The sequence below is a fragment of the Microcaecilia unicolor genome, chromosome 8, assembly GCF_901765095.1.
Source record: "Microcaecilia unicolor chromosome 8, aMicUni1.1, whole genome shotgun sequence".
In the NCBI taxonomy this organism is placed as follows: domain Eukaryota; kingdom Metazoa; phylum Chordata; class Amphibia; order Gymnophiona; family Siphonopidae; genus Microcaecilia; species Microcaecilia unicolor.
In genome coordinates this window covers 14,197,419-14,224,658 of record NC_044038.1, presented here as the reverse complement: position 1 = coordinate 14,224,658, position 27,240 = coordinate 14,197,419, and the positions used below count along the sequence as shown (strand labels likewise).

Genomic DNA, 27,240 nt, shown 5'->3' with positions numbered 1-27,240 from the left:
CTCAGTGTGGCAAATGAGGGGAAGCCCATTCAATTCCTATGGGCTTCCTCTCATTTGCCGCATGGGAATCGCTAGTGCGGCTTTGTAAAAGAACCCTTTAGCGCCAGCTAATGCAGGACTTTCCTGCGCACTAAACCCATTTCTAGCCTGGCCAGGATGTAGGGCATTTTCAGATTTTTTTTTCAGGTCACGCACTAATGTTTGCATTAGCACACGTTACCTGAAAATGATTTGCAAGGGAGAACTTACTGGCTCCTATTTAGCAGGCACTAAGGGCTAACATGTTAAGGCAGCATTAACCAAATAGTGCATGCTAATGTGGATTCACGGTCTGCTTAATGCTCATTCCCCACCCGTGCCACACCCTCAACAAAAAATAAATCAGAAAAAAATTAGCACGCGCCTAACATGCGCTAAACAGTTACCTACTGCATAACATTTTAACGCATTTTGCTGTAAGCGTTTTTATGCTGGTCTATATTGGGCTATATTGGCATGAGCCTTTTGTTTGCAGCTACCCTGTGCTTCTTCTCATTTTTATTCCTCTCGCCCCTCCTATCTAGCCTATCTGTCACAATGATACTCTGGCTGGAGGACCCAGATCATAGCTCCAATCCATCATGTATTTTTTGAATCCTTGGACACAGTCTGCAACATGCCCCCCCCAACACACACACACACTCCATCTCATTTTCATTTTGGAGGTTTGCATATGACTTCCTGGTGTTTGGGTTATTATTATTATTATTAAGAAATCTGTCTTTGATGCATCCTTGGCTAATTCAGCAAGAGTATGATTCAATACCATTATTTGCAAGTTTATATCAAGGAGACATTTTTGTTAGCACTTAAGTTAGAATCATAAAGTTTTGGAAGCTGTCCAGCGAAACTTAGGAATCTAAGGAGTCCTTTTACTAAGCTACACTAAATATACAATATAGCCCACTTGCTCCTGCCCCCTGCAACTGCCTTCACAAAATGGCTTCCATGACTTCCCATGGCAGTTTGTGTTACTTATGCTATTTCTCCATACTAATATATTGAAATCTTCAGCCTCTTTAGCCCTTCCTCATAGGAAAGTCATCCCATCCTCGTTTTCATTTTAGTTGTCCTTCTCTGTACCTTTTCTTATTCCAAAAATGCAAATAAAATGTTAGGGAGGTATGGAGAACAAGCCTGAGAATGTGATTATGCCTCTGTTCCTTGTGCATGCTGTTGGGCTTGCCCCATCTTGAAAAGAATACAGTGAAACTAGAAGAATTCAGAGACGTTTGACAGAAATGATAAAGGGGATATAACACCTCCGTTATGGTTAGAGCTTTTCAAATCCTCAAATTGAAGAAAAAATGACTGAGAGGAGATATTGTTAAATAGGGAATGGTTGTTTTGCCAGTCCAACAATACAAAAAAACAAGATGACATTCCATGAAACTAATGACTAGAAGACTGAAAAGTGCATGATTAAACTGGGGAATCTGTTGTCAGAAGATGTGCCCCAGGAACAAACAGCAGGATTCAAAAGAAAATTGAACTAGACAGGTAGACTAGGGAGAGCCATTGGTTCATCCGTGGAATTGAACTATGGGGAATAGATCTACTTTTTTGCAATCTGCTGCTTGGACTGGCGGCTGCTGGAGATGGAGATAGGATGCTGGGCTCGATGGCTTTTCTTATGTTCTTATCAGGGGAGTAGCCAGACCTTGCGGTGGGAGGGGGCCAGAGCCCGAGGTGGGGGGGGCACATATTGGTCTGCCTCCGCTGCGGCCACCTCCCCCACCAGCAAAACCAGGGGCCCAGAGGAAATTTGGGGGGCCCAGGCCCCCACATAGCTACGCCACTGGTTCTTATGTGTCACTTTTCCCTCTTTCTGCCTTAAAAGACAGATTTTTACCCCCTCTCTGTTATTTCAACTCTTCTCCAATCCCTTCAGTCGGATGTAGTTATTCAAACTGTATCGTCCTCGGCACAGTACTCTGTAAATAGCACTCAGTACCTGCTTGGATCATAAGTACTGTCTCTCATACAGTATTGAACAACTATGTCAGATATAATTAGGGTCTGAGCTCTGTGGGGTATCACAAAAGGTTTTTCTGTACATTCGCTCCTGTGAAATAGAATGAAGGCCTTGCACTTGCAGTCACAATTACACTATGTGCAGTTGGGTAGAAATGAGATCTGTCGCACACACTATTGATTCTATGTGGAAAAGCCTGATGTTGTTTATGTCATAGAACAATTTTAGTTCCGTTATTAACTGCTGAGCCTCAGACTTAGGCACATAAAACAAAACAGAGTCTTGGCACAGCCACTTCTGTGCAGTAAATTGGTAAAGCTGTACAAAACACGGCATAAAGATAGTGCTGGCAGTGCTGCAAATATGTGTTGCAAACTGGTTAAGGCTCTTGCATCACTGCTTATAATATGTCATTCTGACAGTATTAATGCCTGTTTGTACTAGTGAGATTCTTATAAAAACACTCAAACTAAAGCACAGTCCTGAAAGCAATGAAATCTGTAGGCCTTACTGATGTAAACCTTTTAACCAAGTATATAAAATTCTCTATAGCACAGACATGTCAGATAGGGTTGAGGACATGCACTTTACTGCATTTCTTTCCTTTATGTTGCTTTGATCTGAGGTAGTAGGTCTGAAGCTTGGTATTAATGGAGGCAGTATTCATTCTACAGTGCTCAGTTGTTTTTCCACTGTGTGCTGAATTAGACCTGGGTATCGCTTTCAAAATCTGCACCTTGGTCCACAAAATCATCTACGGCGCAGCCCCGGGATACATGACAGATCTCATAGACCTACAAATAAGAAACACAATCAGATCAACACGAACATACCTAAACCTCCACTACCCAAGCTGCAAAGGACTGAAATACAAATCAACCTACGCATCCAGCTTCTCCTACTTAAGCACACAAATGTGGAATGCATTACCAAAAGCCGTGAAAACCATGTACGACCACCTGAACTTCTGGAAAGCACTAAGAACCAACCTGTTCAAAAAGGCATACCCATCCGATCCAATCTAAGTGCCTAAACCTCGCAACACAACAAAACAAAAGCTTGTAATAGACTCTACGCAACTCTTCCCCTCTACAATTCCCCAATGTGCCTATAACACATGAACCTTATTCTACAACTCTCTGTATTTGTTTCACTACCGGAAATGGCGATTGCCTCTACGGTATTATGTAAGCCACATTGAGCCTGCAAATAGGTGGGAAAATGTGGGATACAAATGTAGCAAATAAATAAAGTATTCAGTGCTAGACGTGACCTGGCTCCAGGTCTTTGTGGACTTCTAAATTGGCTTCTCTGAAAATTTACTGGGGCTAAGGGTTTACTTTTATATTTAAGATTTAACTAAACTCCTAAACGTAAGATTCTAAAATATGAGTCTGTTTGGCTGTTTCACCGAGACAGAGCTCTTTGTGGGTGCAGTGTTCTTCTGCCTGTGCTTTGCTAGCACTTCTACTTTTCATTTACGTTGTGCCGAAGTGTCATGTTACCCGACCCCTGAAGAAGGCTTGTTGCCGAAACACGGACCATGGCGGGTCCTAATAAACTTGTTTTGAACTGAAGCTCTAACTCCCTTGTTTGGGCTGGTCATTTGGATCTGGTCTTCTTCCACCCTTGGTCTGCATTGCTTGTGTTTCTGTGGAAGGCGTGGACCCCCTTGTTTCCTATTTCCAGAAGTTATCCAGGTCCAGCTGAGGAGGTATTGGGAAGGAAGTCAGAATAAAATTCTGTATAATTTAAGCACTTCTATTTTGCCTTTTCACTCAGTAGAGTTACAAAGCGGCTAACAGCTCACTTAAATATAAGTTGCATATAAAATCGAAACATCCTTCAAGAACATGCGACATAAATGTCAAAACACATAAATGTAAACATCAAACCAAAAACAAGCCATGTCAAAAGATTATTAAATAATTGAAATTATTAAAATTTGAAAGTATAAAATAGAATCCCAAGACATTAAAATGTTGTCCTACTGATGCACAATCCTCCACCTACCCCTCTTCTTCTAAGGGCCCTGTTTACTAAGGTGCGCTAGCGTTTTTAGCGTATGCTAAAAACTAGCACGCGCTAACACTAGAGACACCTGTATGAGTGTCTCTAGTGTTAGCGCATGCTAAAAACAGCGCGCCTACAGCGCGGCTTAGTAAATAGGGCCCTACTTGTTTGAGGAGCAGAGCAGCAATTTGTCCCTCAATCTGAGGGGACCAGAAGAAAGAAGGTTGCAGGAAGGGGGGTACAGCGTATTAGATTATTCCTACAAGGAAAAATCTGTGTGGAAATGGAACCTAGGAAGGAGAGATTGTGTGGTTGTCCCAGAACTCAAGAGGCCTGTTAACCCCCAAAGCAGTGGCGTAGCCAATAGCAGCACACCTATGATGTGGCTGGCAGGGATCCCTAAGCCCCACCAGCCAAAAACTCCCAACAGCTGTCCCTCCTGCATACCTTGTAAATAGCAAATCTTCACCTGCAGCGACTGATACATACTGTTTGCACCGGCCCCACAGCCTTCCCTCTGATGTATTCCCACCTATGCGGAAACAGGATTTTCCCTCAGAGGGAAGGCTGTGGGGCCAACATGAGTAGTGTGTATTAGCTGCTGCTTGCTGCCGGTAAAAATCTGCTATTTAAGGTAAGTAGGGGAGGGAGGATATTTGAGAGACCATCGGGCTCATTTTCGAAAGAAAAAGATGTCCATCTTTCGACATAAATCGGAAGATGGACATCCTTCTCCCAGGGACGTCCAAATCGGTATACTCGAAACCTGATTTTGGACGTCTTCAACTGCAGTCCGTCGCAAGGACGTCCAAAGATCAAGGGGGCATGTCGGAGGCGTAGCGAAGACAGGACTTGGGCGTGCCTAACACTTGGACATCTTTGACCCATAATCGAAAAAAACAAGGACGTCCCTGACGAACACTTGGACGTTTTCACCCGGACATGTTTTTATTACGAATAAGGCACAAAAAGGGTGCCTGAAATGACCAGATGACCACCGGAGAGAATCTCGGGGATGACCTCCCGTTACTCCCCCAGTGGTCACTAACCCCCTCCCACCCTCAAAAAACATCTTTAAAAATATTTTTTGCCAGCCTGTATGCCAGCCTCAAATGTCATACTCAGGTCCATCACAGCAATATGCAGGTCCCTGGAGCAGTTTTAGTGGGTGCAGTGCACTTCAGGCAGGCGGACCCAGGCCCATCCCCCCCTACCTGTTACACTTGTGATGGTAAATGTGAGCCCTCCAAAACCCACCACAAACCCACTGTACCCATATATAGGTTCCCCCCTTCACCCGTAAGGGCTATGGTAGTGGTGTACAGTTGTGGGTTTTGGGGGGGCTCAGCATACAAGTTAAGGGAGCTATGTTCCTGGGAGCATTTTATGAAGTCCACTACAGTGCCCCCTAGGGTGCCCGGTTGGTGTCCTGGCATGTGAGGGGGGGCCAGTGCACTACAAATGCTGGCTCCTCCCACGCCCAAATGGCTTGCATTTGGACATTTTTGACATGGACATATTTGGTTTCAAAAATCACCAAAAGTCAGAAACGTCCATGTCTAGGGACATCCAAATTTAAGGATTTGGATGGCTCTGATGGTATTTTCAAAACGAAAGGTAGACATCCATCTTGTTTCAAAAATAAATACGGGTTTCCCCGCCCCTGGATTTCACCATTGTGCAAGGACATCCAAATCGCAACTTGGACGTTCCTTTCGAAAATGCCCCTCCATATGTCATGTACGCAAGAGAGGGAGAGACCAAATCACTTGTGGGACAAGACAGAGTTCTTCTGCCCACCCATCTTGGGCTCAGGCCCACCCAAAATTGGGTGTCTGGCTATACCCCTGCCCTAAAGACTGAATATTATTGAAAGGAGTCATAGACACAGATAGAGGAAGTGTGTAGAGTATTTCATTGTTTATTCAATGCTGTACAACATAAAGATTATCTCAAAGCAGTAACTGTTTTGCAGTTGAGTTCTGTAAAGAGAGTGGGAGCTCCCCATTAATATCTCTGAATTTATCTCTTGGAAGAACTTCTGTGTTAGAACCTTGAAGGGAAATCCCTTCCCTCGTCTTGGATAAGAGTGTGCATGCCTAGAGTGAGAAAGGAAAGAAAAAAGTGTTCTGTGGGCGCCCTAGGACATGAATCAGTGATGGACAACCTCTAGACCAGGATACCCCCCCCCCCTTGCACATATATGGATAAAAGCCATACTTATTTATTTAGATTTTGCTCACACCTTTTTCAGTAGCAGCTCAAGGTGAGTTACATTCAGGTACTCTGGATATTTCTCTGTCCCAGGAGGGCTCACAATCTAAGTTTGTACCTGAGGCAACGGAGGGTTAAGCAACTTGCCCAAGATCACAAGGAACAGCAGTGGGATTTGAACCAGCCACTTATGGATTTTGAGACTGGTGCTCTAACCACTAGGCCACTCGTCCACCCCAAAGAATCTTGTTACTCTTTGGGGTTCTACATGGAATGTTGCTACACTTTGAAATTCTGCATGGAATCTTGGTATTCTTTAGAATTCTAGAATCTTTATTTATTTAGATTTTGCTCACACCTTTTTCAGTAGCAGCTCAAGGTGAGTTACATTCAGGTACTCTGGATATTTCTCTGAGGGCTCACAATCTAAGTTTGTACCTGAGGCAATGGAGGGTTAAGTGACTTGCCCAAGATCACAAGGAGCAGCAGTGGGATTTGAACCGGCCACCTCTGGATTGCAAGACCAGTGCTCTAACCACTAGGCCACTCCTCCACTGTTGTCTAATGATATCAGCAATCTAAATTTGCTCTAGAATTGACTCAAACTCAAAAAATACAGAAGATCCAAAATTTAACAAAATGAAACCTCAACTGCCTGGGGTGCCTATAGCAATGGCTAAACTCCCTTAACGGCTACTGTCACTGGTTTCAGAAATCCTCCGAACTGCAAGGAAAACAACTGCAATGGAGAAGAAACCTATGTAGCCAAAAAAACAGAGGATGAATTATATCTTCAAACTATGTACTTTAATGAGTTAGAGTCGATATTCTACTGAAAAGATCCACAATTTCAAAAATGCAAACTGTGCACAGAACGAATTCCAAAATTTAACTTAACCACCTGTATGTTTTGAGTTTGAGTGGATTCTAGAGCAAATTTAGATCGTTGGATTTAGTTTCTACATATATATATAGATCTCCAGCTTATTGAGATTTTTTAATAAAATCAGCTACATACACATTAACAAAGATGAGCTAGTGAGGAGATCCCTGGGGTACACCCTGCCTCAACCAAACAAACCATAGTTTAGCCCCACCCTGCATCGCTGAATAGATTATCAGCTACAAACCTCCGCTTTCCCATTAATCCACAAATGCGGGTGAACGATCTAAATGAACTAAGAGACTCGCCTTTCTTCTATCCATTGCCTTCCACCTCTCAAAAAGTAAAGCCCACTGTTGGAGAGAACATACTCTCTGAAGGTCAAAACTGAGAAAAGGTGACACGATGTTCACAATTGTTTCACTGGTGTAGTAGGATGCTGAATTATTAAAGATCTTTAGGGTTCGTAAAACTTCTCAACTGCTTTCTAGCGCTTGCATACATTTCTTATTAGGCCTAAGGTATGGGCACTCTTTTGTTGGTTTTAACAATCAAAGGTCAATAAAGAATCTTGAGTGTGCAGCTTGAGATAAGCCATGTTTCTGATATCCGATCTTAAGAGTTCATTGAGTAATGGAAGTGTTTCCTTTCTGTGATCCATTGCTTTTGCCTCTCTGTTTCACCATATAACAGAAGGCTGCTGAAAAATGTCTTTGCCGCAAATGTTCCTCAGCAACCGATTTAGCTGTGTGCATAATTAAGATGCAATATAAATTATCTGGCCATAGGCAGCAAATCAGAATGAGCCACTAGGGCCATGATTGTATCAATTTTTTTGCCCGCACAACATCAGCAACCAGGGAGATGGGAGAGAGCAAGGCCATAACTAAGTTTCTTTGGCCTTCCCAAAAAGGAAGATATTCCACTGCCCCTTTATATGGTGCATCTCTTCCCTTCCACCCCCCCCCCCCCCCCCCCCACCCAAAAAAAACCTCTTCAATTAACCAAGGTAATGTGAGGTAGTTGCAGACACCCATAGGAAACACCTCCACTCTGCAGTGTTATTATTTCGGTATCTTTATAGAGTCCTAATTACATACAGGTAGTAAAATTACCTGCCTCCAGTGAGCTTACAATTGTAATTAGGACTCTATAAAGATACTGTGTCTTTATAGCTTCAGCGCCGTGATGGTTAGAGCAGTGGGTTGCAAATCAGTGGACCCAGGTTCAAATCTTACTTCAGCTATTTGTAATGTAATTAAGTTCTACCTGTGTATCTGAGATCATAAGAGATAATGGGCCCCTTTTACTAGACCGCGTAGGCGCCTATGCGTGCCAAATTAGAGTTACCGCCCAGTTACCGCATGGCCCTTGCGGTAATTTCAATTTTGGCATGCGTCCGCTATGCGCATCTGAAAAAATATTATTTATTTTCTGACGCATGCAGGTCAATACCGCCCAGATTCTTTACCGCTACGTCAATGGTTGGCGGTAAGGTCTCGGACCCAAAATGGACACGCGGCAATTTTGATTTTGCCGCACGTCCATTTTTGGCCAAAGAAAATAAGGCATTTTTTAAAGGTGCGCTGAAAAATAATTCTGCGTGCGCCCAAAGCAGACGTCTACACTACCGCAGACCATTTTTCAGCGCACCTTAGTAAAAGGACCCCAATGTTTCCATACAAATCTACAACTGTTTAGCAGTAGGTACTGTATAATCACACACAAAAAAATAATATGAACTCCCGCGCCCTCTTCATCTCCTTTCCTTGCTCCTCTGGGTTCTTCCCGTTGCCCTTTTATTCCCGTGTCTATTAATGGTATCCATCAGTATTTTAGCACTTCAGCCCCAATCTAGCAAGGGTGAATCTGATGAAAAGTAGACAGCTTTGCCCATTAACAGTTCCTCCTTCTGATTATCAGGGCCTGGAGTTGTGGGACACCTAAGCTTTACTGAGATACTGGACACATCGCTCAAGGTCAGCTGGCAAGAGCCTGCAGAGAAAAATGGCATCATTACAGGCAAGTATCAGCTGTTACCCTTTATTTTAAAAAAAAAAAAGTATAAAAAATGTGTATTGTTGCAATGAGAAAATGTCTGGATAATAGAGTATTTCATGGCAGCCACCCACAGGGAGAGCAAGCTTCCCGTTTCTTTCTTCAGATAATTGAAATGCCAGCATGTGATGTTTCAAAAGCTATAGGTCCAATTACAGCCAGGTCATGCTTTTGACCACTGAAGAAAACAGCTTGTAGGATTCAGTCTCCTGGGGCATTGAGGCCATTGATCTTATTCACTGTTTGACCTAGTTCAGGGTTTTTCTTCAGGAACCTTAAATTAGTTAAATTTTAACCCCTGGGTGCTAAGCAATTACAAATGCTCATGCTATAAACATGTCCTCAGGATTTGGCTATGAATGTGATGCGCTTTACTTAGTTGAAGCTTTATTGCCAAGGTTCAGGTTGCCTTTTACATTACTTTGGAGGCCCCAGTGCTAAAATCTAGTGAATCTTCAGGTTGAGCCAGTCTGGTGCCTTTTCAGAGGCTGAGAGACCTATTCTAGTAAAACAGAGATGAATTAAGGTCTACTGAACTGGCAGATCTTAAGTGGGACAATAGACCAGAAACACAGAGATGCTAAGGTCAAGAACTGAGGGGCCTTGCAGAGCTGAGTAGGGCTCAGACTGGAAAGTGAGAGGAGCCACCTGTTAGAATAAAGGGTTTGTAAAAGCCATTTGGCCTTCCTTAGCATTGCTGAAGAAGAATGCCAGTTGGTACAGCAGGCTCACTTGGTATAGATGCAGTGGCGTACCGAGGGTGAGGCGATGAGGGTGATCCACCCTGGGTGCACGCTGCAGGAGGGGTGGAGGGAGCAGCCACACGGCTATCAGCTCCATTGGTTCCCTGCTTCTTTCTGCTGATACTTCCTGTTCCGGGGCAGAGGGAGCAGGGAACCAGCGGAGCCGACAGCTGCATGGCTGCACCCAGCACCCCGCAGGTAAGAAGAATGCACCTGGGGATGGGAGCTTGGAGGTGATGCACCCAGGGGGGTGTCATGCTGCTCCCGGGGGGGGGGAGGGGGTGCGCAGTGGCAATCTGCCCCGGGTGGTTGCCGACCAAGGAACGCCACTGTATAGATGACTGGTGTCTTCTTATGTACTGCACAAATGGATCATGAGCCTGCATCAAAGTTTGGGCACCTCCGATTCTGTTTTCTTGCTTCAGATTATGGAAATGAAAAGGAGTTTATTCATGTTTAGGGTAAAAAGAAAACCTGTTAAGGACGCATAGCCATTAATTGACAAATTGGGCTTTGTGATTTATGAGGGCACAAGGGAGTTTTAGGAAGCCACTGTTTATCAGTGAGGTCATTTACTTTTTTTTTTTTTTTTCCATTTTAAAGTCTGGTCTCTGTAGTAAGAGTTTGGGTACTGTAGGGCAGCTAGTCTGATTTGTAAATTGCACATTTGCTTTCGCTGTAAATTTCAGCATCTTCCACATCACTCAGTAAACTCTGTTTCATGAGGGCCTCAATGTAGGCAGACAGTTTGCAATTGAATGTACTCCTTGCCCGGAGAAAATTTACTCCCAATCAAGAAAAAAATTATTTTTGCAACTCTGCTGGTCAGCCTTTTTGGAGGGGTGGGTTGCCAGGACACCCGGAAAGAGACCGAATGGCACCTCTCTGCCACTCCTGTGCCAGATGTGAAACCCTGTTTTGCACAAAATGTTTAGGATAGAACAGGATGTCAAAGGTGGGATGTTCACATTTTCCTAGATGTGTACAGAAGGCTCACTGAATGCGGAGCCTTTAGTAAAACACATGTAAGGAAGTACAGGAGAGGGTGCAGAAGCAAGAGGTAGGAAAGGTAGGCTCTTCTAAAAACCGGAGGAGATGTCTATAAAGAAACAATTCTTTATTGCAAGCGAAGTGACAACGACTCAACACAGCTGTGTTTTGGCGCTAGCTCGCGCCTTCTTCAGGAGTCTTATGATGTATAGCTGATTGTGTAATTTGAGGCTGGCATAGAGGCTGGCAAAAAAGTATTTTTAACCTGTTTTTTACATTTGGAGGGGGTTAGTACCACTGGGGGAGTAAGGGCAGATCATCCCCGATTCCCTCCGGTGGTCATCTGCTCAGTTCGTTCATTTTTTCACGGCTCGGTCATGAAAAAAAATGAACCAAGTAAAGTCAGCCAAGTGCTCGTCAGGAACGCCCTTCTTTTTTCCATTATCGTCCGAGGACGCCCATCTCCTAATCACGCCCCAGTCCCACCCTCGTTACCCTGCCGACACGCCCCCATGAACTTTGGTCGTCCCCACGACGGAAAGCTGTCGAGGGTGTCAAAAATCGGCTTTCGATTATGCCGATTTAGGCGGCCTTGCGAGAAGGACGCCCATCTCACGATTTTTGTCGAAAGATGGGCGCCCTTCTCTTTCGAAAATAAGCGTGACAGCCACTCAAAGGGCTGAAAGTAAAGCAAAACACTTTATTCAAAAGAACAGTAAAGCCTGTTCCCTTCACTGGTGTGATAGACTTTGGAGTAAAAAATCTCTTGGAACGCAGTTACAATCTTCCTGCAGCCTTGTCGCTGACAGAACCCTGCAGTCTCAGTGTGCACTAGTCTTTTGTCTTCAAGGTTGACTAAAACCAGGCTTGGCTTCCAGGATTAGGATTTCAGAAGCTTCTAAGGGAAAACTTAACCTATCTACACTAAATTTCTGCTGCTTGCATATCTGTGTTGAAGGCATATTCTGGAGGGTTGCTTTTGTCTTCCCTGGTCTGCCTGTGCTCAGTTTTTTATCTGGCTGCCAGAACTACACCCTCTCTGCTCTGCTTTGACCAAGCCACGCCCTTTCTGGTCTGTACTGCAAGATTTAATATGGCTCTGTGTGGGAGTGTTGTTATGGGGAACCAGTGACTTCCTTTACACTCCATTACATACCAATTATTCTAATGATTTACTCACATAATTGGCATGTAAATGTTAGTGCCTACTTCCTTTGAGAAACCCTGAAAAACTGAATACAACACCTTCAACAGCCTTTTGTTAGATATTTTCTTTTCTGATTTTTAGAACAAATAACAGTGGGTGAGAAGGCCAATTCTGTACAGGTCATCTTGTTAGGAAAAGGAATGTGCAAGTCAGGGCAGGCACAGTTTTCTGAGTATTTTATAAAATAATGAGTGGAATGGAACGGGTAGATGTGAATCGTTTGTTTACTCTTTCCAAAAATATTAGGACTAGGGGGCACGCAATGAAGCTACAAATTAGTAAATTTAAAACAAATCAGAGAAGATATTTCTTCACTCAACGTGTAATTAATCTCTGGAATTTGTTGCCAGAGAATGTGGTAAAAGCAGTTAGCTTAGCGGGGTTTAAAAAAGGTTTGGATATCTTCCTAAAAGAAAAGTCCATAAGCCATTATTAAGATGGACTTGGGAAAATCTACTGATTATTTCTAGGATAAGCAGCATAAAATATATTGTATTGTTTTGGGATCTTGTCAGTCACTTGTAACCTGGATTGGTCACAGTTGGAAACAGGATACTGGACCTTGATGGACCTTCGGTCTGTCCCAGTATGGCAGTGCTTATGTTCGTATGTATGTTCTTATAGAGCCTTTTGTAAAATGCATATAAGGATGTGGAAAATACACATGCAAAGGAATAGCCATTTTAGAAAAGGATCATATTCAAGACAAAGAAGCATCACTCAGGTTTGAATATGGAAGTACTTACATGTGCATGTGCTGATTTAGCAATCTACTCATGGAAGTGCTTACCTTTAAGCAGGGGCGTAGCTACGGGTGGGCCTGGACGGGCCCAGGCCCACCCACTTTTGCTCTAGGCCCGCCCCAACCCAACAACATCGCTGCCGGGAGTGTTGCCTGCCTGAAATTCTTCTCCCCGCAGCTGCCTCGGTCCCTGCAGTATTCTTTTTTTTCGCCCGTGACCAGCAGCGCTACGATTCACAGAGGCCACTCCGCTCCCCACTGCAGCGTCCATTCGGCCCTACGAAAACAGGAAGTGCATCAGAGAGGGCCGGATGGACGCTGCAGTGGGGAGCGGAGCGGCCTCTGTGAATCGTAGCGCTGCTGGCGACGGGCGAAAAAAAAAGAATGCTGCAGGGACCTATGCAGCAGTGGGGAGAAGAATTTCAGGCAGAAGTTCTTCGAGAGTTGCTGCACAGGGGGGTAAGGAGTGAGGGAGAAAGTTGGACATGGGATGGGAGGGAGAGATGCAGAAGAAGGGAGAGAGAGAGAGAGAAAATGTTGGACATAGAAGTAGGAGAGAGGGTGACATGTGGGAGTAGGACAGGGGCAGAAAAAAATGTTGTGCCCATCCAATTTGGGCTCAGGCCCACCCAAAATTGGCTGTCTGGCTACGCCACTGCCTTTAAGTGCCAGATTTTATACATATGGACATCCAGAAAGAGACAATTATGGAGCCAAGCTAAAAAGTTCTAAGTTTGGGATTTTTGAAGTGGTTTGATACAAAATTCTCCCTCATTTACACTTGTGCAAATGAGTAATAAACTATCATACCTACTTTGGAGCAAGAGATTTTTTATAGAATGCTGTACTGCTGTTGCAGAACTGGAAATACATGCACACTTGTTTATTTATTTATTTGTAACACTTATACCCCGCGCGTTCCCACTTATTAGCAGGTTCAATGCGGCTTACATAATATAGCAGGTTTACAAGATAACATAGAATGGATAACAGCTGTAATATAGTGTATAAAGAGGTGGACAGTTGGATGTGGGTAAGTAAGATGGGTAAGGGAGGAGGGTGGAGAGGTAGGGATAGTGTGTTGTTAATTAAGGAAGAATGCATCATGAGGGTTGGAAGAGGGATGAATTCAGAAAGGTAGGGAAGCGTATTTCAGGTTCTGTCTTATAGTCTGATCCAGGTAGTACGGATGGACTCCTAATTTGTCAAGTCATTTGTATAGGCTTGCTTGAAGAGGTAAGTTTTTAGCAGCTTCCGGAAGGGTAAGTGGTCATTGACTATACGAATAGATCTTGGCAAGGTTGTTCTACCTATAACATGCCTCGTTTAAAACTGCATGCTGAAGATGTACTCATGAGCAGTGGCTTTTCTAAAATGTAGATATGAAACAAAAAAAGTGAGGAAAAACCAAGTGAGGATACTAAAAAACTCTTTATTGCATTAAAAAAATGACCCGACACGACTGTGTTTCGGCCCTAAGGCCTGCCTCAGGAGTCTTGAACAATCTCGGATGATCTAGTGTATGAGCATACACTGAGAATATCATATATTGGTAACTGAATATACGATATTCTAGAAGAGAGGAGGCCTTTTTTTGGCATCAGCATTTCAAAATCAGTTGGTAACTGAATATATGATATTTTAGAAGAGAGGAGAACAAAGAAGTCTTCGTTTAAGTAAAATTTCACCAGTGTTGTTCATACACTAGGTCATCCGAGATTGTTCAAGACCCCTGAGGCAGGCCTTAGGGCCGAAACACGGCCGTGTCGGGTCGTTTTTTAATACAATAAAGCGTTTTTTTTGTATCCTCACTTGGTTTTTCCTCACTTTTTTTGTTTCATATCTCACGGTATCGTGAGGGTTTTTAACCTCCTTTTTTTGTGTATTTTCTAAAATGTAGGGCATTTACACGTTTAAACACCATTTACACATGCAAATGTCACGCAAGCCTTGTAAAATGACCTCCTTAGTCTAGTGGAGCATCAGGTACATTCTGGCGGTCTTTTACTTAGGGGCGCTGGCGTTTTTATGTGCATTAAAAATAGGCGCACGCTAAACGCTAAAGAAGCCCCTAGGAATACATTAAACAATATTCAGATTATCCCAGACACTTGATATCAAATCACTTGTACACATAATCAATGTTCTCACAGTGCACCCATTTATAATTCCTTCATATTGAGTGAACGGGGATCTTCAGAATTTTTAACAGCATAAACCATCCAGAAAATCTTTTTTCAAATATAACGATGGTGCTGTTCACCTCTTCATAGATCAACCCGCTTTCCTCCTAATTTTTCAATTTTTACTGTTTTTCAATATTTTCTTAAATGGTATTCTTCTTAGATATTTTTAATCTCCAGAATATATAATATATTATAACTTAGCTTTTAAGCAGCAGTATTTCTCCAAATTCAAACCTCTGCTGACATGGCCAGGTTTTGAATTCTTCTTCAGGGAAGAGGTTTGCGTCTCAAACTCTACTTCTACATATAAACAAAATGGCTGCCTAGGAATACATTGGCATCTTTAGCGTTTAGCGCGTGCCTATTTTTAACGTGCGCTAAAAACACCAGCACGCCTTCGTAAAACACCCCCTATTTTAATTTTCAAGCCAAAAGTACATAGTGGGGCAGTTTTTTGTTTTTTTTAAATATCCAGAAACAGCATTCTCTGGCTTATGAAACATGAATTTTGATAGAAAATAAATCTCAGATTCTGGGCATGAAGAACCACTTAGGTTCAGTTTCTGCTTTCCAAGTTAGGCAGGAGTGGATATGCAGCAGATGCCGCTGTCAATGTCAATGTCTTTGGATACAGAAAGCGAAAGTGCCTTGGTGCTTTGTAGCTTTTACTATATGAGACGTGGGGTAAGAAATAATATATTGTAGAGGAATATATTCGAGTTATTCCCCAAGTTTTCCACGTCATCACTGTGACCCCTGACGCAGGTGCTAGTCACCGAAACACGGCCCGTGTCGGGTCTTTTTGTCAAGGCTCATTCATTAAAGAACTGTGTTCCATTTTTAAAGGCCCGTGGTGCTGTGTTTTTTTTGTTTGGACTTTAGTTTGTACTTCGTTCCCTCTCTTTTGTTATAAACAAAACTATGTAAGCCACATTGAGCCTGCAAAAAGGTGGGATAATGTGGGATACAAATGCAATAAATAATAATAATATAATCTTCACTTCCCTAGCTGCAGAGGACTGAAATATAAGTTAATACATTCATCCAGTTTTCCTTACATAGAAACGCAGCTTTGGAATGCATTACCACTAGATGTGAAAAAAATAAGTGACCTTATCAATTTTCGGAAATCACCGAAGACCTATCTCTTCAATAGAACATATCATAACGACCCATCACCTGAACTCTAATACATTACTGTTTTAATTGTTATTTCATTATCAGTCTTGTTATACCTAATGTTTTATTCCACTATGTTACTCATATTCTTGTGTTATTATTAATTATATTTCTATTCTGCCATGGCAGTAGCCAGGGCAGAGCAATGTAAGCCACATTGAGCCTGCAAATAGGTGGGAAAATGTGGGATACAAATGTGATAAATAAATAAATATAAAGTATGGCTGAAAAATCCTTGGCTAGTTGCAAATAAAGGCTTACAGTCAGATCCCAGCCCAGACTCCAGCTGAGCTGGAATCCTAAAGGAGCAGGAGGACACTGCAGTTCAAAATAATCTAATTCAGAAAATGTACTCAAGAGTCACATTTGATAGGAGAAAAAAACTCTGACAGGCAAAGAGCAGAAGTAATTTTTGCGGTGCCTTTTTCGCTGGCCCAGGACATCTTGTTTTCTTTTGTTCTATCATACGCCGTTGAAAGAAAATGTCAGGAATGAGATTTTAAATGACTCAATTTCTGAGCCATTTTACACCACTTTTAAAAGAAGCAGTAGCACTATCCCCCCTGCGATTGCAGAAATCACCTTCTTAAAAACCATTTAGCAGACAGTTTCCAGCCCACATACCAGCACATTCACCAACCCTGTTACGCATATGCTCTCTTATTCTCCTAAACTGTACATGTGCACACATGCACAATTTTACATCTACGAAACGACACACAACACAGGACATCAGTGGTGCAAAAAGTAATCTGGATGGATTTATTTGTAAATAATGCTTATAGTTTTTATTTGGTGGGGGGGTTCTGTCTGCCTGTAGAAGAGGGCTTCTCAGCCCAGTCCTCAGGACACACCTAGCTAGCCAGGTTTTCCGGATATCCGCAATGAATATGCATGAGATAGATTTACATGCAGTACCTCCAGTTTATGGAAATCTATCTCATGCATCTTCATTGCTCTTATTATAGAACTAGTGGGAAAGGCCAGTTTCTGGCGGTGATGAAACGGGCCCTAGCCGGCACCGGACTCCCTTCCCCTCCCCTTACACTTGTCTCCCTGGTGGTCTAGAGGTACCTGTTCAGTCGGGGCATGAAAGAAAGAGCCCCCTCTTTCCTGCCATTAGCGGTGCTGCTTGGGTCCTTGCTGCATCGTGTTGGAGTCCAGCTGTCAGCGTTAATGGCCGCCATGAGTTGAATTCTCGCGAGGCAGCTTCAACTCTCGGCGGCCATTTTGATTCGCCGAGAGCTGGACTCAGACACAATGTAGCCGGGCAGCTAGCAGCATCGCTGCGGGCAGGATAGCGGGGTTTCCTTCGTTCCTGCCCGAGTGAACAGGTACCGCTAGACCACCAGGGATATTGGCGTAAGGGGATGGGAGGTGACAGGGGGGGTGGGAAGGTGTTGAGGGGAAGAGTGTGTTACCGGGGGCAGGCCGGTACCTTCAAAGGGGCGGGGCGATGTGTTGAAAGGGGCCGGGGTGCTGGTCATGTCGGCGTTTGCGGCTGGGATTTGTTGGAAGGGGAGGAGTAGGGAAACACACTGTGCGTGTTTCCCTACTGCTCTCCGTTCGTTGATTTGCCTTTTTTTCGTGTCACGCCCTCGACGTCATCACGTGTGACGCGAGGGCAGGGCCTGCCGACATGGTGAGTATTGTGGCTTCACCACCATGAAGTTACGAACCTGTGTGTGAGTGCCTGCAGTGACGTCAGTGTTCTCAGAACGTTGAGGGTGCGTTTTATTATAGTAGATCTTTATTAGTACCAATAACAAAATTTCTAAACCTTATAATATTAATAAACCAGGTTCTTCTTGCCCATCAATTCTGTCACACACTCACTCTCATACCCTATCACACTCACTCAACAATCCAATTAAAATATAATATCACTTTTTTCTTCAAAGAGATACATTTGCATATAACAGCTCATATCACAAGAAAGATAGACTGAAATCTTATTTGCCTTTAAGTCAAACTGCCCTTTGTTTACTTCCCTGTTCTTTTGAGTCAACAATCCTTGCGAATGCACTGAGTCTTTCTTCTTGTTATTTCAAGTATGCAAAAGTCACCAATAATCCTTATAATAAGTCGCCATCCGTTCTCTTCTTCAGTACTCCGGTAATTATAAACATCTTCCACGTTCAAATCTGTGGGCTTTTCATATCTCACCACTCCTTATGAGCACTCTGCTTGATTCCCTTAAACTTAAGAACAGACGTCAAACCCAGGCATTTAAAGACACTAGTAACTAGATTGAAATAGAGGGTTCTCATTTTTTGATTTGATACATATTCTTTGGGGATATCCTGGGCTTTCTGCCGCTTTGTAAAAGCGTCCCATAGTAACCTGTGGAACTTTGTAAGAAACTATCAGGCTCATTTTCGAAAGAGATGGACGTCCATCTTTCGACATAAATCGGAACATGGACGTCCATCTCTCAGGGACATCCAAATCGGTATAATCGAAACCCGATTTTGGACGTCTTCAACTGCAGTCCGTCGCAAGGACATCCAAATTTCAAGGGGGCGTGTCGGAGGCATGGTGAAGGCGGGACTTGGGCGTGCCTAACACTTGGACGAAAAAAGCAAGGACGTCCTAAAGTAAAACTTGGACGTTTTCACCCAGATGTGTTTTTTTTTAACGAACAAGGCACAAAAAGGTACCCGAAATGACCAGATGACCACAGGAGGGAATCAGGGATGACCTTCCGTTACTCCCCCAGTGGTCACTAACCCACCCTCAAAAAACATCTTTAAAAATATTTCGTGCCAGCCTCAGATGTCATACTCAGATCCATGACAGCGCAAGCAGGTCCCTGGAGCAGTTTTAGTGGGTACTGCAGTGCACTTCAGACAGGCAGACCCAGGCCCATACCCCCCCCCCCTACATGTTACATTTGTGGAGGAAACAGCGAGCTCTCCAAAACCCACCACAAACCCACTGTACGAACATGTAGGTGCCCCCCTTCACCCATAAGGGCTATGGTAGTGGTGTACAGTTGTGGGTTGTGGGTTTCGGGGGTCTTAGCACACAAGGTAAGGGAGCTATGTACCTGGGAGCATTTTATGAAGTCCACTGCAGTGCCCCCTAGGGTGCCCGGTTGGTGTCCTGGCATGTCAGGGGGACCAGTTCACTACAAATGCTGGCTCCTCCCACGTCCAAATCCAAGGTCTTTGACGGTATTTTTGAAACGAAAGATGGACGTCCATCTTTTTTCGAAAATATGGTTTTCCCCGCCTCCGGATTTGGAGGTTTTACAAAGACGTCCAATCCAAACTTAGATGTTTCTTTCGAAAATGCCCCTCTATGCTTCGTAGCCTTTACATAGGCACTTTGTTTGAAAGTTAATGCCAGTATAATTTTACTTAACACAGTGGGAGTACTGGAGGACAGTACTAGGAAAAGAATCTTATCTTTCATTAGTTCCCTAATGTTAAGGTTAAACCCACCTACAAAGACATCTAACAATATCTAATGGCAGTGCTAGAGATTCCCCTAAAGGCCATTCCTCTCTTTATGGGTTCTGTTTTACTCATTCTTTGGCAATTACTCTAGCTTCCATCATGTTTTAAAGCATTTTTTTAAGGGTTAAAGGAAGAGGACAAAGATTTAAGAGGGCACTAACAATGGAAGACTGAGCAGCCATAATTGCATGGAGTAGGTTAGAAGATCAATTTCTTCAGGTGCTGAAAGGAGAGGAGGCAGAAAAGGCAAGAAGGTGCCTGAAGAGTTTAACCTTAAAAGTTTCACAGCCATTGAGGAACTTTTGTATATTCTATGCAGCCTGGATTCCACGTATGTGTCAGAATACTTTTGCTGGATCTGGTTCAATAGGAAGCCTCCATTCAGGTCATACTTACGACTGATGTTAACAGCATGTATCAAATATAAATGTTCTTCTGCACAGATCACCAAATACTGAAGAGAGGCTGAGAAGGCTAGGGCTTTTCAGCTTGGAGAAGAGACGGCTGAGGGGAGATATGATAGAAGTGTATAAAATAATGAGTGGAATGGATCGGGTGGATGTGAAGCGACTGTTCACGCTATCCAAAAATACTAGGACTAGAGGGCATGAGTTGAAGCTACAGTGTGGTAAATTTAAAACGAATCGGAGAAAATTTTTCTTCACCCAACGTGTAATTAGACTCTGGAATTCGTTGCCGGAGAACGTGGTACGGGCGGTTAGCTTGACGGAGTTTAAAAAGGGGTTAGATAGATTCCTAAAGGACAAGTCCATAGACCGCTATTAAATGGACTTGGAAAAATTCCGCATTTTTAGGTATAACTTGTCTGGAATGTTTTTACGTTTGGGGAGCGTGCCAGGTGCCCTTGACCTGGATTGGCCACTGTCGGTGACAGGATGCTGGGCTAGATGGACCTTTGGTCTTTCCCAGTATGGCACTACTTATGTACTTATGTACTGTGAAAATAACATTTCTACCCCTTTCTTATTGCTGGGGTTCTCTGTGTTGAATTATAAACTGACATTTCACTCTGAATTTAGCTTCAGATCACTGGCCCGAATGCAGCAAGCAGTACACTAGAACCACACACAGCGTTCGAATGCATGCACTAAGATAATTATACTCTTATTTTGGGAAGCATTGCTTAATTTAGCAGATTGACCCCTATTGGTACATCATAGTGTATCTCTAGTGGTGAGAGATGGGGAGTCTGGGGGGCCAATTTTATTTTAGGGGTCAGCTGGTAGGGAGAGATTGTAGCCTGGAGTATCTTTTTTGACTTCACTATCCCTGCTCTTTGTGTGAACGGATTATCTTTACTGTCAAATGATGGAGGTTCTTTCCTTTTTCTTATGACTGTAGATTTGTAAAACGCTCTACTCTGCCTCAGCAGCTAGAGCGGTCTAGGAAGTCTGCATAAACTATAGGGGTGAGGAATGAGGGGGTCACCAAAGGCTTTTGTAGTCGGTCAGGGATGGAGGTGCAGGGTCCTGGGGCCCACTTGGAGGCATATTTTCAAAGCACTTTGGGAGGCTAAGTTCCATAGGTTTCTATGGAACTTTGGGAGGCTAAGTGCTTTGAAAATGAGCCTTATGGGCTACCAGGGACTTTTTTTTGTGAGGTCAGAGGTAGGGGGGGGGGCAGGGATCTTGAATGGTCTGAGCTGAAGTGCTGCAGTTCACCACAGATCCTCATCTTGCTCCCACACTCCATCTTTACTCCAGCTCCGGCCTGGTATAAAGGTTCAGCACTGAGGGATCTTTATACCAAGCTGCAGGAAAAAAGACCCTTCACTAGCGGCGGGGGCTTTTTTTTTTCCACAGCTGGTAAAAGCCGGAAAAAAAAATGGCCACATGGTGAGGTAACCCTTACCACGTGGCCATGCGGTGGGGAGCCCTTATCACCACCCATCGAAGTGGCGATAAGGGCTCCTGTGCTAAGCTGACGGTAACCAGGCAGCACGCGGCGATGCCTGATTACAGCCAGGTTAACACTGCGCAAGTCATTTCCGGAGGGGTTTTTCCCCCAGAAATGGCGCCTGCTCGGGGAAGGTCTACCGTCGGCTGCCACATTAGGCCAGCGGTAGTCCCGGAAGAGCGAGCGTTAAACCTGTAAAAGGGCCCCTAAGAGAAGAATTTTTTTTTAAACCACACTAGATTTTAGCAAAGTTTTTTTTACATAAAGTGCAATTTTTTTATCCAGCACTTGTGTTTTCCATGCCATTGTGCTACTCTTTAGCACAGTGGTTTTACTGCTGATTTCCTTCTGCTAAAATTTCTTATTGGATCGGAATAAGGAGTAAATCGCTGCACTAAGGGATAACATAGCTTACTAAAATTGGGACCATGAAGGAGAAATTCTAGAAACAAGGTGCCAATATTTAGGTGCCGGGAACACACATAAATGACCAGAATACTGGCGTATATGCGTGTATATATGGACATATTTACTTAAATGCCAATGCTACTCAATAACCTAATGCGGAAATGCAATGATACATAGTTTGAAGTGGGTGTATATGCAGACAGGGCGCACATTACAGACTATATTCCATATTCTGTGCCTAAAACATTGACACCGAAAGAAACCGCACTTAGCGCTATTCCATAAACCCCATTTAAAAATAGGCGAGAGTTTATAGAACTCTAGCGCCCGTTCCCATGACTAAATTTAGTCGCAGCCATTTACACTGACCAAAACCAAGTGTAAAGGCACGTGACTAATTTAGGCATGGACCGGGCCTATTCTGTAACACTGCAAGTAAATTTTAAGAATGCCCGCAACCCTTGGCTGTGCCCCATTTTTGAGATCCGTGTGGTCCAATTTACTCACATACGCTTAGAAAGTTATGCTTGTAAGTCCCAATTAGTGCCGATAATTGCTTGTTAACATCCAATAATCAGCGCTGATTGACTTGTTAACCAGTTAAGTTCCGCACGCAAATCGGCTACCCATGCAGATTTGCGTGCAGAACTTTAGTCGCTGTTTATAGAATCTGGGGTACATGTGTAATTTATAGAATATTATCATTCACGCACGTTTCTTCACAATCTGCTCTACGGCAGACATGTGCCTAATAAATACATGTGAATATGTCCAGTTGCACTTGTGTTCCATAAAGCAATATAGACACCTACTTTCCTTATGGAGTGGAGGGGTAGCCTAGTGGTTAGTGCAGTGGACTTTGATCCTGGGGAACTGAGTTCGATTCCCACTGCAGCTCCTTGTGACTCTGGGCAAGTCACTTAACCCTCCATTGTCCCTGGTACAAAATAAGTACCTGAATATATGTAAACCGCTTTGAATGTAGTTACAAAGACCTCAGAAAGGCGGTATATCAAGTCCCATTTCCCTTTCCCCTTATGGAATAGGCACCACATAGCTGCCATCTAGGCCAGGGATTTCAACTCAGTCCTCAGGGCACACCCAGCCAGTTGGGGTTTTTGGGGATATCCTGAAAACCCCAGCTGGATGGTTGTGTCCCGAGGACTAGGTTGAAAACCTCTGCTCTAGGCAGGTGCTTCTTCATAGACTTGCATTCTGAGTGCCAAGAAAGGATCTTAAAATTATTTGTATGTACTTGTGTGCGGATCAGCAGTCAGGTGAATGATAAACCTCCTCCTTTATGGGTTTTTTTTTTTTTCAGATCATAGAAATTATTCAGTGACTACTGGACAGGGGAAAAGAGGAAAAATTATCTTGTCTAAAACCATTCTGTCATGTCACTGTTTTTTTTTAGGTTACCACATTTCCTGGGAAGGTCACAACAGAAATGGATCCCGTCTTACCAACACACTTCCTGATACAACTCTCGAGTATAAAATTACAGGCTTGTCTTCTCTTACCATCTATACCATTGAGGTGGCAGCTATGACCATAAAAGGCATTGGGATGGTCACATCGTCTACCATTTCCTCTGGTGTTCCTCCAGGTTAGTTGAAAGTAGGATCACCTATTTCTAACACTTTTAAGCCATATTACGGGTATTAACTTCAAGATACAAATGATTTAAGAATTTAGGCTTTTCTATACTGTACAATATACATTGGTGTGGCCAATAAAATTCATTGGAGAACACTGGCTGTTCAGGTGGACATAAGTTTAGGCAGTGTGTTTTTTCTAGCAAAAAAGGTGCCGGTACTCAAATGCTAGGCCACCCTTCAGGAGGGACCCACCCCATAATAGCCAGGCCCCCTGCAACCAGTCACAGAATCTATGACAAGGCAGAATTGGTGTGTAGAACCTGAGCTCTTTCATTAAAACTTGGGGTCCATGAGTCAATTTTAGCAGACAGTGTAAAAGGTGCCGGTACTCAATACCCCCAAGTACCCTCTCAAAAAAAGCCCTGAGTTTAGGTGAGACACTGTGTAGACAGCAAGAATCTCTTCATTTAAGGAAGGCAGATACATCTATATTGGCTTGACTAATGTTTCTTTTTGTACCCTTTTTCTTTAAAGTAATTCTACGTATGAATTTCCAAATGTAACTTCAGTTCTTTACTGTAACTGCAGTTTCCATTTGATGTGACAGTAAAGAGGTGAATTCTCTGTGGTGGTACATAGGAGAATGCTAAATCAAAGGATTTCAGACAAGACTACAACACTGTTTCATAATTCAGCCTACTATTAAGCGGGCTGAAGATATGAAGTAAAACATTTCCTGTTGTGAAAGTAATTGTGTGATATAATAGACCACAGTGAAAACCTAGATCAATAATTGGAAGTCTAGTGAAGATGAGCTTTCAATAATGAATTTCTCAAAAGAAATAAAAACAGGAAAAGTTAATCTTTTTTTAAAGTTTAAATCATTTTTATTGAGAATTTTTATAAAAGTTGTACAACAAATAACTAAATATAAATAAATAAATTATATATATATATATATATATATATATATATATATACTATATAATAATTCTCACCTCCAACAGGATGTGCTTGGGACCGTGCCTGCCGGAAGTGGTCTGCTAGGCAGGCACGCACTGACCTCAGTGACATCAGTGACAGACAATTTGACAAAGCAAAACAATCTGAGTGCTGGCCATTAGGACACAGGGTTGATAGGAGAGTTTTAAAAGACTGAAGGAACCGAAAGTGTTAAATGGGGGGAGGGGGGAGTTCTGAAGGACTGAAAGACATGAACATTTGGGAAAGGAAAACAATCTGATTGCTGGCCATTAGGACACAGGGTAGATAGGAGAGTTTTAAAAGACTGAAGGAAACAAAAGTGTTAAACTGGAGAAGAGGGGGGGGAGTTGTGAATGACTGAAAGACATGCAAATTTGGGACAGGAAAACAATCTCAATGTTGGCCATTAGCACCCAGGGTACATAGGAGAGTTTTAAAAGACTGAAGGAACCAAAAGTGTTCGGGGGGGGGGGGGGGGGGGGGCAAGTTCTGAATGAATGAAATAAATGAAAATTTACTAGAGGAACACAATCTGAATGCCGGCCATTTGTACACAGGGTACACAGGACACTTTTTAAAAAAAATGAAGGACGTGAAAGTATTACATCTTGGGGGAGGGGTGAGGAGGAAAGCGGTGGGGTATCCGGATACTGGGCATTAGGGCCACGGGGGTACATAGACTTTTGAAAGCCTTAAGGAACCCAAAGTGTGGGAAGGAGGAGGAAAAGGAGGGGAGGGAACAGGGTGAGGGGCATTAGGAACAGGGGAGGGGGCCATGTCACACACTCTCATTCTCACACACACACTGTCACACAGACAGTCTCACTGTCACACACCCGCACATTCACTCTGGCTCTCTCTCTCAAACGTACAGACTCCCAGGAAAACCTTGCTAGCGCCCGTTTCATTCGTTCCAGAAACGGGCCTTTTTTACTAGTATATATATATATATATACAACTAAATATAAATATAAAGAGATCATAACAAATGGTACAGTAGCATTAGAGTTGGGAGGCGGGGCTGGTGGTTGGTAGGCGGGGATAGTGCTGGGCAGACTTATACGGTCTGTGCCAGAGCCGGTGGTTGGGAGGCGGGGCTGGTGGTTGGGAGGCGGGGATAGTGCTGGGCAGACTTATACGGTCTGTGCCCTGAAGAGCGCAGGTACAAATCAAAGTAGGGTATACACAAAAAGTAGCACACATGAGTTGTCTTGTTGGGCAGACTGGATGGACCGTGCAGGTCTTTTTTCTGCCATCATCTACAATGTACTATATATATATATATATATATATATATATATATATATAATTTGTCAATCTGCCTCCCTGGATGGCTGGCTGGCTGGGATCATAACAGAATGCAAATAAGCTTATGTCAGGTCGCCTCCAGCGTTCCCTTCCCTCTCAGTGTCCCGTCCTCGTGGAAAGACGAAATGACATCAGAGGAGGGCGTGACACCAAAAGGGAAGGAAAGAGAAGGCTGGAGGCGACGTGAGCCAAGCCTGCCACCACTGCGACCTAAGGGAAGGATGGAGGCGACGCGAGCTGAGCCTGCCACCGCTGCGACCTGAGGTAAAAGGAAAGTTTTAAAGGCAGGGCGGCAGGAAGGAAAAGAGGCCTGTTGTGGGAGATGAGGGCAGGCAGGTGAGGGCTGGGGTTGAACTTGACCTTGGGTGCTTAAAAGGGGGGCAGCTGGGGGCTGGGGCGAATCACTGGACATAGACAGGATGGTAGGGGAGGGGGAGGAGAGGAAAATCGCTGGACATAGATGGGAAGGGAGGGGAGAGGAGAATGGCTGGACATGGAGGGGAGGTGCAGGAGAGAGAGGAGAAATTGCTTAGACAATAGCCTTCCTAGGGCCCATTTTATTTTTCGCGAAACGAGCTTTTTTGCTTGTATGTATGTATGTATATATATAGATATATATATATATAGATATAGATATATATATTGTCAGCCTCTCCGCTCAGCCAAGTAATCGTCTCTCTCTTTCACTCGTCCGTGCTGTCTGTCACCAACTCCCCACTCGTCAGTGCAGTTTGCTCTTCTCTTCACCGTTCAGCTAGCCAGGCTTTTAAATACCGTTCGGCTAGCTGGGCTTTCAAACACAGTTCAGCTAGCCAGGCTTTTACCCTGTTTCCCCGAAAGTAAGACATCCCCCAAAAATAAGACCTAGTAGAGGTTTTCCTGAATTGGTAGATATAAGGCCTCCCCCGAAAGTAAGACCTAACAAATTTTTGTTTGAAAGCAGGGCCGCCGAGAGCCGGACAAGGCCGCCCCCCCACCCCCACCCGAGGTCGCTGGGCCTCCCCTCCACCCACCCTCCATCGCTCCCAGAACTAACCTTAAAAGCCTCCTTTCACCTTCGCAGCAAGCAGCAGCAGGGCAGACCTCTCCTTCCTTCCGTGCCCTGCCCTCCCCTCGCGGACGTTACATCAGGCGAGGGCGGGACACGGAAGGAAGGAGTGGCCTGCCCTGCTGCTGCTTGCTGCGAAGGTGTTTAAGGTTAGTTCCGGGAGCGATGGAGGGCGGGCGGGCCAACCCCGATCCAACCCCGATGTTTTCCCGAAAAATAAGACAGCCCCTGAAAATAAGACCTAGCGCACTTTTGGGGGCAAAAATTAATATAAGACAGTGTCTTAT

The 27,240-nt window shown here is 43.8% G+C and overlaps 1 protein-coding gene across 1 annotated transcript in view; it reads left to right on the top strand.

The window, feature by feature from the left end:
- SDK1 (sidekick cell adhesion molecule 1) overlaps nucleotides 1–27,240 on the top strand; it is a 734,579-nt gene that overhangs the window by 462,091 nt on the left and 245,248 nt on the right. The window contains exons 20-21 of the mRNA XM_030212035.1: nucleotides 9,048–9,146; nucleotides 23,430–23,621. Coding sequence (XP_030067895.1) covers nucleotides 9,048–9,146; nucleotides 23,430–23,621 — 291 coding nt within the window. The remainder of the gene's footprint in view (nucleotides 1–9,047; nucleotides 9,147–23,429; nucleotides 23,622–27,240) is intronic.